This window comes from Stenella coeruleoalba (genome assembly GCF_951394435.1).
Source record: "Stenella coeruleoalba genome assembly, chromosome: 14".
NCBI classification, from domain to species: Eukaryota; Metazoa; Chordata; class Mammalia; order Artiodactyla; family Delphinidae; genus Stenella; species Stenella coeruleoalba.
This window is the reverse complement of record NC_137160.1, coordinates 8,200,756-8,213,595: the sequence shown is the minus strand read 5'-3', so window position 1 is coordinate 8,213,595 and position 12,840 is coordinate 8,200,756. Positions and strand designations below refer to the sequence as shown.

The 12,840-nt window shown below is 36.8% G+C and overlaps 1 protein-coding gene across 3 annotated transcripts in view; it reads left to right on the top strand.

Moving 5' to 3' along the window:
- DOK6 (docking protein 6) overlaps positions 1-12,840 on the top strand; it is a 409,710-nt gene that overhangs the window by 129,323 nt on the left and 267,547 nt on the right. For all 3 annotated transcript variants that reach the window (XM_079943240.1, XM_079943238.1, XM_079943239.1), the window contains one exon: positions 9,948-10,055. In XM_079943240.1, coding sequence (XP_079799366.1) covers positions 9,948-10,055 — 108 coding nt within the window. The remainder of the gene's footprint in view (positions 1-9,947; positions 10,056-12,840) is intronic.

Here is a 12,840-nt window from a genome sequence, read left to right as displayed (position 1 = left end):
TCTTAAAGTCAAGATTGTTCCCGACCTGGCTCTCCCATATCTTTCTTCTCTTATCTCTCACCACCCTTACTGTGGTTCACTGCCCTCCACACTGGCCTCCTTGCAGTTCTTGGAATAATAGTTCACGCAGGCTCCCTCAACAGGGCATTTGCTCTTGCAATTTTGTCTTACTGAAGCACTCTTTCCCCAGATGTCTGTACCACTCATTCTCTCACTTCCTCTAATACTGAAATGTAGGCTGCTGGGTGAGCCTTCCCTCACCATCCCTCCATAGCACTTAACACCATTGAAAAAAATACAATTTACAAATACACTTATTTATTTGCCATCATCTGTCTACCCAATTGAAACAGATGTTCCAAGAGGCAGGAACTTTGTTTCCACACGGACAGAAAGTTTGTGTGCTTTTTGTTGTTGTTATTATTATTATTTTTATCTGCATTTTTTTACAACTGTATCCACAGAACAAAGAGCTCTCAAATATTTTTTGAACAAATGGACTAGATAAGAGTGATTCTGGTATCGGTATATATTTGACAGCAATTAAATATAAGCCAGTGTTGAAAGTTCATATCTATATTGAAAAAGATAGCTAAAGCCAAATTCATCAGTGCATGAAGCTTAATCCTCTGTATTAACCACTTTTTACACAAACACAGAGTGTCTTTCAATAGTACCATACACAATTTGTGAGAGGAGAAAGACTCAGGACTAAGTAATTGAATTTACTCATAGCATAAGCCTGCAATAACCATTCCTGAATGGTCTTTGCTTATGTGTTTATTTGTTGTCTTGATATGTTCATCTTATATACAGTTATAAATAATTGAATCCTATACCCCAAGTTATCATTTATACAGTATCTTGCTTTCAGAAGGGAACACAGGGACTTCCCTGGTGGTCCAGTGGTTAAGACTTCACCTTCCAATGCAGGGAGTGTGGGTTTGATCCTTGGTCGGGGAGCTAAGATCCCACATGCCTCACGGCCAAAATCCCAAAACATAAAACAGAAGCAATATTGTAACAAATTCAATAAAGACTTTAAAAATGGTTCACATAAAAAAAAATCTTAAAAAAAAAAGAAGGGAACACAAACATAAGATGCTCCAGATATGCCACTGTCTTCTATATTCTTTAAAATCTCTGGAAACGAAGTTTGTGTGACTCCTTTTAGTGCAATGGATCCTCAGGTTTGACAACTCCTATAATTAAGAATTCTCCCAAGTTTTTAACCAAAATCGTACATGAACAAAGTTCATTAGGTCAACATCTTATGATGGAACAGGCCCATTAAATCCGACTTTTGGTTAAGTTAAATCTTGGGAATGGATGCTGGATAAATAACGTCATTATGGCTATGAACTAAAGCAAAGAAATCAAACCATCTACATCACAGTGAGTCTTAAATGGAAAAAGGATGCTCTTTGTGTAAAATCTCCTTGAAAAGGAGAAAACACTGAAGAAAAGGGACTGCTATGAGGTAAAAGGTTTTCATCAGATGGAAGGGAATCAAGAGGGTATTTAACTATGGCAATCGGTCTGGCTGGCTAATACAGTGTAAAACTGAGGTGTGGAGCAGCTGTGCATCCTGGGGATTTCTGTAGTCCTGGCAACAACGTGGAATCTTCTCGAAGGAAAATCTGAAGGGTACCCAGGAGCCTGTTTGGTGAGACAACTGGCATGTTTAGGAGATAACTTTGAATGAGAAGGTGAAATCAGTTACTTCCTCAGGAGAGAGTGAAGCAGCATTTTGAACAGTGATGGGACAGGCAGGCATGTCATCCGAGAAGGGACAGGACTCGGGAGAAGGTGAATCTTCCTGCAACCTATAAGTTCTGTTGCTAACTAGCCAAATGGTCCCTGCATCTTCAGATGCCCTTGAAGAGCCAAGCAGTGTCTGAAGAGACTGCACCCTGTCCTCCCACACACTGCTAAAGAAGGGCACTGATTTATGTCCTGTCTCTTAGAACAAAAGTAAAAATACCTAATTTAAATTAAATTAGTAAAAATACCTAATTAAAAATACCTAATTTAATTGGTGTGGTTCTCTTTCAGTCACTCGAAAAATTTGTATTTTTCATTTATAAGCAAAATAAAACATTCCTTTATTTTTTCTTCTCAAAGGAGTGATTTCCTGGTCTCAAGCAGTCATTTTTGCTGCTCATCTCCAGAATTCTCCAACATACTCATATAAGGCATCAGTTCCAGGGCCTAAAGCAGACTAACACTATTAAAATCCCACTTGAAAAAGAGTAACAGGGAGGTGATTTCCTCATGCTCCTATTAACTGTATGCTTCTGGTACGAAGGTTGCTTTCAGACTGCTGACTCATGCTGAATTTGACTTCACATTGACAGAGAAAGACACTTCCAAATTCTCTGCACCAGGTCCCTTTTTACTACCATCACAAAGCAAACTATTTTGAAAAAAAAAAAAAGCAAGGTGGAAAACAAAACTCTGCACTTATTAGCATTTATTAAATAATTAAGTTAAAAAATTCAACTAGACATCAAAATATAACTAGTCCACAGTCATGATAATTCATACTATTTTTCCCAATAAATTATTTTGTTTTAATAAGTGTATTATGAGATTTCATTAGGCTTTTGAAATATCAAAAATAATTTAATTGAAACAGAAATTGAGGAACTTTGTGCAAAATACTTGGCCAGTAGTCTTCAAAACTGTCAAGGTCATGAAAAGCAAAAAAGGCTGAGAAACTGTCAAAGATCAGAGGAGATTAGGAGACAGGACCACTGAATGCACCGTGGTGACCTGGATTGGATCCCAAAACAGAAGAGGACATTGGTGTGAAAAACTGGTGACTTCTGAATAGAATCTGTAGTTTAGATAATAGTATTTTACTAATGTTAAGTCTTAGTTTTGAAAAATGTATCATGGTTATTTAGGATGTTAATATTAGGAGAAGCTGGGTAAAATCTTTTTGGGAAATCTCTGCACCATTTTTGCCAGTGTTTATAAATCTAAAATTATCCCAGAACAAGAAAATAATAACTTAAGGGCCTTGGCTTGGTAAACAGTCTGTTACATCAGGTCTTTAACAACCAGTTTTATCTATATGTGGTTGCCTCTGTTAATGTAATAGCAAAGAGATAAGATGCTATCATAAAAACCAAGTCTATTTTTCCTCATTATCCATTATCAGGTTTATTCTATAGCAATATCAAGTGCCTAAATGGAAACACTTTTGCTTTCTGACTCATGTTTATCTCACTATTTAGTTAAAAATAATGTTGTCACACAAGCTGAGACATTGCAGTCAGGGAGTAGTTTGTTTACTTCCATGAATATTACAAGGCTTCATTGAATATCACCATGGTTCCTGAGCAATAAAGTGCACAGGGTACAGGGAAAAGTATTCTTCTGTAGGAAAGAACAGAAACTGTATTACCAGGATTTTTGGTCTCAAATGCATTCAAAGAGGGTCTTCCTACCTCAACTAGAATTCCAAATCCACTAATAAATAATCAGGAGATAAATATTAATAATCTATATACTTTGCAAATGATATGTTTATTTATCTGCCTTGGATCTCTCACATTTCTACTCAGATTCATGTAACTATTTTTCACTTCCACAATATTACTGTTAATACTACTACTCCACTAATAAAAACAAAATCTAAAAAAGTATCTTTCTTAGCGTGGGCTGCCATAACACAATGCCATAGGCTGAGTGGCTTGAAAAACAGACATTTGTTTTCTCACAGTTCTGGGGGTTAGAAGTCCAAGATCAAGGTCCAGCATGGCCAGGTTCTGGCGAGAGCCCTCTTCCCAGCTTGCAGATGACCAGCATCTCACTGCATGTCCACATGACCTCTTTTTCTGTGAGAGCATGGAAAGAAGGCAGGCTCTCTGGTGTCTTTTCTTATAAGGACACTAATTCCATCCTGAGGGCCCCACCCTCATGACTTCATCTAACCCTAATTACCTCCCAAAGCCCCATCTCCAAATACCATCACATTGGGGGTGAGGAATCCAACGAACCATATGCTGATATCATAGTATTATCAATATTTATACTACCTTTTTTAGGTTGTTTTACCTTGAGGGTAGAGATCAGTAAGGGGTCAAAAAATAAATAAATAACTAGAACACAGTGTGTGGAACACAAGTGTGTGGAGAGAACACCAGGAGATCTGAAGGAGTAGTCATAACTCCTTATGTCCTGGGCTGTGGTTAGAAATCTTGTGACAGAGGAGATGGGTCTCCACCTGGGTAGAGAAAGAGAGGTATATCCACGTGTGCTGAAAGCTCAGGGCTGTCCTTCATGTGCTTTTCGAAGCTACCAGTATGGAGCTAGGAAAGGTAGCAAGAGTAATATGAAATTGTGTGATTGTACTGTTATTCTGTTTATTCTGCTTTTATGATGAGAGGTCTTCCTGTGATTGTTCTGAGTGCCTTTGAACAGGAGAAACACTGTCTTCTAGTGAATAATAGACAGTGCACACTCCAGAGGAATTACAGTATCTGGCCTATATTAGTTAAAAAAACAGTATAAATAAACTTTACAGTATAATTAAAGAAATAGAACAGAAGAGAGACCTTCAAGATAGCGGAGGAGTAAGACGTGGAGATCACCTTCCTCCCCACAAATACATCAGAAATACATCTACACGTGGAACAACTCCTACAGAACACCTACTGAATGCTGTCAGACAACCTCAGACTTCCCCAAAGAGCGAAGAACAGATGCCCTCAGCGACCTACATGCAGAGGTGGGGCCAAATCCAAAGCTGAACCCCAGGAGCTGTGCGAACAAAGAAGGGGAAGGGACATCTCTCGCAGCAGCCTCAGGAGCCGCAGATTAAAGCTCCACAATCAACCTGATGTACCTGCATCTGTGAAATACATGAATAGACAACGAATCATCCCAAAATTGAGGCAGTGGACTTTGTGTGATTTTGTCTGTATAGCTTTGCTTTTACCATTTCTCCTGGGGTTCTGTCTGTCCTTTTTTATTTTTTTTTTTTAGGGTAGTTTTTAGTGCTTGTTATCGTTGTTGGATTTGGTTTTTGGTTTGGTTGCTGTCTTTTTTCTTTCTCTTTTTTATTACTATCTATTTTTTTTAATTTTCAATCATTTTTTTCTTTTTATTTTAATAACTTTATTTTATTTTACTTTTTTCTTTCTTTTTTCTCCCTTTTCTTCTGAGCCGTGTGGCTGACAGGGCCTTGGTGCTCTAGCTGGGTGTCAGGCGAGTGCCTCTGAGGTGGGAGAGCGGAGTTCAGGACATTGGTCCACAAGAGACCTCCCGGCTCTATGTAATATCAAATGGTGAAAGCTCTCCCAGAGATCTCCATCTCAACTCTAAGAGCCACCTCCACTCAACGACCAGCAAGCTTCAGTGCTGGACACCCCCTGCCAAACAACTAGCAAGACAGGAATATAACCCCACCCATTAGCAGAGAGGCTGCCTAAAATCATAATAGGGTCACAGACACACCAAAACACACCACCAGATGTGGTCCTGCCCACCACAAAGACAAGATCCAGGCTCATCCACCAGAACACAGGCACCAGTCCCCTCCACCAGGAAGCTTACACAACCCAGTGAACCAACCTTAGCCACTGGGGGCAGACACCAAAAACAATGGGAACTACAAACCTGCAGCCTGCAAAAAGGAGACTCCAAACACAGTAAGTTAAGCAAAATGAGAAGACAGAGAAACACAAAGCAGATGAAGGAGCAAGATAAAAACCCACCAGACCAAACAAATGAAGAGGAAATAGGCAGTCTACCTGGAAAAGAATTCAGAATAATGATAGTAAAGATGATCCAAAATCTTGGAAATAGAATGGAGAAAATACAAGAAACGTTTAACAAGGACGTAGAACTAAAGAGCAAACAAACAATGATGAACAACGCAATAAATGAAATTTAAACTTCTCTAGAAGGAATCAATAGCAGAATAACTAAGGCAGAAGAATGGATAAGTGACCTAGAAGATAAAACAGTGGAAATAACTACCGCAGAGCAGAATATAGAAAAAAGAATGAAAAGAATCAAGGACAGTCTCAGAGACCTCTTGTACAACATTAAATGCGCCAACATTCGAAATATAGGGGTCCCAGAAGAAGAAGAGAAAAAGAAAGGGACTGAGAAACTATTTGAAGAGATTATAGTTGATAACTTCCCTAATATGGGAAAGGAAATAGTCAATCAAGTCCAGGAAGCGCAGAGTCCCATACAAGATAAATCCAAGGAGAAACATGCCAAGACACATATTAATCAAACTTTCAAAAATTAAATACAAAGAAAAAATATTGAAAGCAGCAAAGGAAAAACAACAAATAACACACAAGGGAATCTCCATAAGGTAAGCAGCTGATCTTTCAGCAGAAATTCTGCAAGCCAGAAGGGAGTGGCAGGACATATTTAAAGTGATGAAAGGGGAAAACCTACAACCAAGATTACTCTACCCAGCAAGGATCTCATTCAGATTCTACAGAGAAATTAAAACCTTTACAGACAAGCAAAAGCTAAGAGAAATCAACACCACCAAACCAGCTTTACAGCAATGCTAAAGGAACTTCTCTAGGCAAGAAACACAAAAGAAGGAAAAGACCTACAAAAACAAACCCAAAACAATTAAGAAAATGGTAATAGGAACATACATATCGATAATTACCTTAAACGTAAATGGATTAAATGCTCCAACCAAAAAACATAAACTGGCTGAATGGATACAAAAACAAGACCCATATATATGCTGTCTACAAGAGACCCACTTCAGACCTAGGGACACATACAGGCTGAAAGTGAGAGGATGGAAAACAATATTCCATGCAAATGGAAATCAAAAGAAAGCTGGAGTAGCAATTCACATATCAGACAAAATAGACTTTAAAATAAAGATTATTACAAGAGACAAAGAAGGGCACTACCTAATGATCAAGGGATCAATCCAAGAAGAAGATACGACAATTGTAAATATTTATGGACCCAACATAGGAGCACCTCAATACATAAGCCAAATGCTAACAACCATAAAGGGGGAAATTGACAGTAACACAATCATAGTAGGGGACTTTATCACCCCACTTTCACAATGGACAGATCATCCAAAATGAAAATAAAGAAACACAAGCTTTAAATGATACATTAAATAAGATGGACTTAATTGATATTTATAGGACATTTCATCCAAAAACAACAGAATACACTTAAGTGCTCTTGGAACATTCTCCAGCATAGATCATATCTTGGATCACAAATCAATCTTGCTAAATTTGAGAAAACTGAAATCATATCAAGTATCTTTTTCAACCACAATGCTATGAGACTAGATATCAATTACAGGAAAAAATCTGTAAAAATTACAAACATATGGAGGCTAAACAATAAGTACTAAATAACCAAGAGATCACTGAAGAAATCAAAGAGGAAATCAAAAAATACCTAGAAACAAATGACAATGAAAACACGACAACCCAAAACCCAGAGATAAAGCCACGCACCTAAGGTCAACTAATCTGTGACAAAGGAGGCAAGAATATACAATGGAGAAAAGACAGCCTCTTCAATAAGTGGTGCTGGGAAAATTGGACAGCTACATGTAAAAGAATGAAATTAGAACACTCCGTAACACCGTACACAAAAATAACCTCAAAATGGATTAAAGACCTAAATGTAAAACTTTAAAACTCTTAGAGGAAAACATAGGCAGAACACTCCATGACATAAATCACAGCAAGATCCTTTTAGAGCCACCACTTAGAGAAATGGAAATTAAAAATAAACAAATGGGACCCAATGAAACTTAAACCTTTTGCACAGCAAAGGAAACCATAAACAAGACGAAAAGACAACCCTCAGAATGGGAGAACATATTTGCAAATTAAGCAACTGACAAAGGATTAATCTCCAAAATTTACAAGCAGCTCATGCAGCTCAATATCAAAAAAACAAACAACCCAATCCAAAAATGGGCAGAAGACCTAAACAGACATTTCTCCAAAGAAGATATACAGATTGCCAACAAACACATGAAAGGATGCTCAACATCACTAATCATTAGAGAATTGCAAGTGAAAAACACAATGAGGTATCACCTCACAACCGTCAGAATGGCCATCATCAAAAAATCTACAAACAATAAATGCTGGAGAGGGGGTGGAGTAAAGGGAACCCCCTTGCACTGTTGGTGGGAATGTAAATTGATACAGCCACTATGGAGAAGAGTATGGAGGTTCCTTTAAAAACTAAAAATAGAACTACCATATGACCCAGCAATCCCACTACTGGGCATATAGCCTGAGAAAAGCATAATTCAAAAAGAGTCATGTACCGCAATGTTCATTGCAGCTGTATTTACAGTAGGTAGTTCATGGAAGCAACCTAAGTGTCCATCGACAGATGAATGGATAAAGAAGATGTGGCACCTATATACAATGGAATATTACTCAGCCATATAAAGAAATGAAATTGAGTTATTTGTAGTGAGGTGGATGGACCTAGAGACTGTCGTACAGAGTGAAGTAATTCAGAAAGAGAAAAATAAATACCGTATGCTAACACATATATATGGAATCTAAAAAAAAATAATGGTTCTGAAGGACCTAGGGGCAGGACAGGAATAAAGACGCAGACATAGAGAATGGACTTGACACGGGGAGGGGGAAGGGTAAGCTGGGACGAAGTGACAGAGTGGCATGGACATATATACACTACCAAATGTAAAATAGATAGCTAGTGGGAAGCAGCCGCATAGCACAGGGAGATCAGCTCGGTGCTTTGTGACCACCTAGAGGGGTGGGATAGGAAGGGTGGGAGGGTGACCCATGAGGGAAGGGATATAGGGATGTATGTATATGTATAGCTGATTCATTTTTTTATGAAGCAGAAACTAACACACATTGTAAAGCAATTATAATCCAATAAAGATGTTTAAAAATAAATAAATTTAAAAGATAAAAAAAGAAATAGAACAGAAATACAGTGATCTTAGTTTCTGGCTATAGCGAATGTAAACTCCAGCAAAAATATGCATTTCTATAAAAGTTTGAAATATTAAATTTGCATATCTAGACCTCTTTAGTTATTGAAAAAAGTCTCATTTTATTGATTTGACTTAAACATACCTGTGGATGGAGGGTTTTAAGGTGGGCATCAGGTGACATTGTAAGAGCCAACATGAATTATTCCTGTAAAATCAGGAAGAGTCCAGAAAGAAGGGCCTGTGTTTGTGTAATATATAGCCCTACTTTTTTTTTAAACAAAGCTGAAGAGATGTGTGTTCAGACAGATGTGTGTTCAAATCCTGACACTCTTACTGTCTTACTATCTTTATCCTAAAATGAAGACAACCTACCTCATATAGTAGGTATGAGGATTAAATGTGTCTATAAATTTTAAAATATGTTGCACATAATAAGTGTTTAGTAAATAGTAGGTGCTATAAAAGCATAAAGGGCGTGACAGATGTGTCCATTATAAAAAGATCTGTTTCATTTTCTAAAGGAGTATATGAGCATGTTTTATAATGAACACTATAAGTTAATTTTTAAATGTGATGTTTTTCCAAAGAATATTGAACATTATGAAAGTGCTTAATCTTAGTAAATTTTTACTTCATTATCATGGAAAACAGAATTGTTTGTCACCAGGATGGTGAGAATAAATACTTTATATGGTGTTGATACCCAGATGATTTAGTTAGATTAAGGAGGATTGAAGCCGGTGCACTGAAAATCTCATAGCATGCAATCTTTTCATATAAAATTTATGTTTATATTTAATATTGTTTTTAAAATTTGCTATAATTTTAAAGAATAACATGCCTCTGAATTCCCAGTTTTTTTCTCTCTGTAAGATAAGTGCATGTAAAACAATTTATTCCCCCTGGATTAGTTGAATAGATAAATCCCTGATGCTACTAAACTCACGTACAAAAGACATAATGGGATTCCTTTATTTACTTTCAGATTTTCAGACGTTGCTGGTTGGTTTTTAAGAAGGCGTCTAGTAAAGGACCCAGAAGGCTAGAAAAATTTCCAGATGAAAAGGCAGCATATTTCAGAAACTTTCATAAGGTAAGTCACGGTCTTTGGAATCTCTGGGGAATAACTGTACCCTTGGCAACAACTGTGGAGACATTTCTTTTGATAGATGAAATCTGCAGAGGCAAAAATGCATGGCCAGGATAAAATGTCCCTGCACTGATAAAATGCAAAAGTTGTTTTTCTCCTTTATTTTAATCATCTGCTATAAATGCCAGTGGTACCTCTGCAAAATGAAAGACTCATTTTTATTGCTACTTTGCAAAATGAGATGACTCATAACTCAACCAGATCATTTCCCAAGGTGCTGAGTAGGCATTTTCCCTCTTTTCAGGTTAATTGTTCATTTTTTACTTTGATTTAAAGCGTGGGCAATGTTTTGGAGATAAAACTTTTGAGGCTGGTGTTAGCAGTGTTAATGACACTGTTAATGTACAAAGCATTTGCTCTTTACAGCATAACAAGAACGATCATCGTGTATGCTGATGTGTAGAGATGTGACTTAAATCCTATGAACGAAATAGCAATTTCCTAAGAATTAAAAGTATGTAAGAAATTGCCCTAGAATGATGCTAAATGTGCTGCTGAAAGTTATCTCTGGTGATAATGTCAAAAAAGAGTTAAGTATTTGATCGTAATGTGGAGGATTCATGATCAGAATGCAGAATTGTGAAACAGCGTTGCTTTTTTGATAGAATGCCTACATAAGCTCAGGAAAGACTTTAGTTCCTCACTGGTGGTAACATAGAGTAAGTTACCCTGAATAATGTAATTAGTCTGTGGAATTTATTTTATGTGAGGTATAGTGCTAATTTCTTCTTTTATTAAAAATAGAGTGCTTGCCAGGGATGAGGGGGGTGGGAGGGATAAATAGGCATAGGACTGAGGATTTTTAGGACAGTGAAACTACCCTTTATGATACTATAATGGTGGATGTATGTCATTATAAATCTGTCCAAAGCCAGAGAATGTACAACACCAAGAGTGAACCTTACTGTAAAATATGGACTTTGGGTGATTATGTTGTATCAAAGTAGATTCATGAGTTATAACAAATGTACCATCTGGTGGGGATATTGATAATGGGGGAGGCTATGTATTTGTGAGGGCAGGCTGCATAAGGGAAAGCTCTGTACTTTCTGCTCAATATTGCTGTGAACATAAAACTGCTCTAAAAATTAAAGTCTATTAAAAATAGATTATTCAGCAGTAATGTGCTAACCAATCCTATTACACAAATAACTAGCAATCTTTTGTATTAGATTTGAACCTATATCATAAGGCTTAAAATGTGAATTTCTTTAACTCTCTATGAGGTATTCTGTATTTTAATATAGATTTACTAATAGAGAATCCAAGTTCAAGTTCCTGCCCAGCCACTTACAAGCTCATAGGAGTTTGGTTTTCTCATGAGGACATGGATTTTAAAATTGTAATATTACATGTCTCTTTTGAAGACTATTTAAGATAGAGTATCAAATAACAACCAACACAGTGATGCATGTTCTTACTATATGAAAAATTATTTGCAGCCTGAAGTCATATTGATATTTTGTATGATGATGATGACCATGGCAATAATTTTAAGCCTGACTTAATGACAAACTGCCAGGTCGTGAAATGTAAGTCTGTAACGTTTAGTTTTTGAGTAAAATTTTGGAAGACTGAGCATAGTATATATTCTGTGGATTCCTGGTCAGAACGCCTGCCTGCTGGTCAGTGCTGTACCCTGGCTGGACGCTCTCTAGCCAGCGCACCTAGAGTCCATGTACTCATGATTCAGCCATCTTCTACTTGCAAAATGGCAACATTATAAGCAGTATTATAACCACCTATAAGGGTTAATAATTTAGACAAAGATAAGTATAAGCTGTCTGCTTTACACGATGCACTGGGGCCACGAGGAGAGGTATGAGGCACAGTCCTTGTCCTGAAGGAGCTTGTATTCCAGAGGAAAAGACACACATATGCAGATAATTTTGATTCAATATGAACAAGTCTTAATAAATTGAAAAGGGTTGAGGTCATAAAGAGTGTGTTCTCTGACCATAAATTATTTAATTTTAGAAATCAATGTTGTCTAGTAAATGCTAAATATTTGGTAATTAACATAGTCTAAGGGGTAATAATTCCAAGGCAATGTAGTAGTCACAGAGGCTATTAGCAGGTATTCTAAACTCAAAGATAATAAAAACACAAATATCAGCATGTGTGGAATAGAGCTATACCGGTGAGTATAGGGAAATGTATAGCTATGAGTTCTTACATTAGAAAGAAACAATAAATGCAGGAGAAAATATCAGTGAAACAGAAACCAAAATAGCAGTCAGGAAATTTTGTAAAGTCAATAGTTGTTTCTTTTACCAGAAAAATCACTCACTTGATAAACTCTTAACCGAATTTATCAGGAAAAAAAATAAGAAAAATCAAAGGCTGGTAGGAGTAGAGGGGTTATCACTACAAATTCTACTTGACAGCTTAAAGGAAATAGACAAACTCCTTGAAAGATACAAACTACCCAGTCTTATTCAATAGCTGAAGACCTAATAAAAACTTTGAACTTATAGTTCACAACTTTCCCACCAAGAAAACTTCAGGTCCATATCATTTCACTTGTTAATACTACAACATATTTAAAGGGAAAAAATTAATCCACATAAATACTTAAGGAAAATATAAAAAGGAGGAAACCCTTTCCAACTCACTTTATCAGACTGATATTATCTGAAAACCAAAACTAGACAAAGACACTAGGGGAAAGGGACTGATCAGTATCCCTACAAATCAGAACATTTAAACAAAATATTAGGAAATCTAA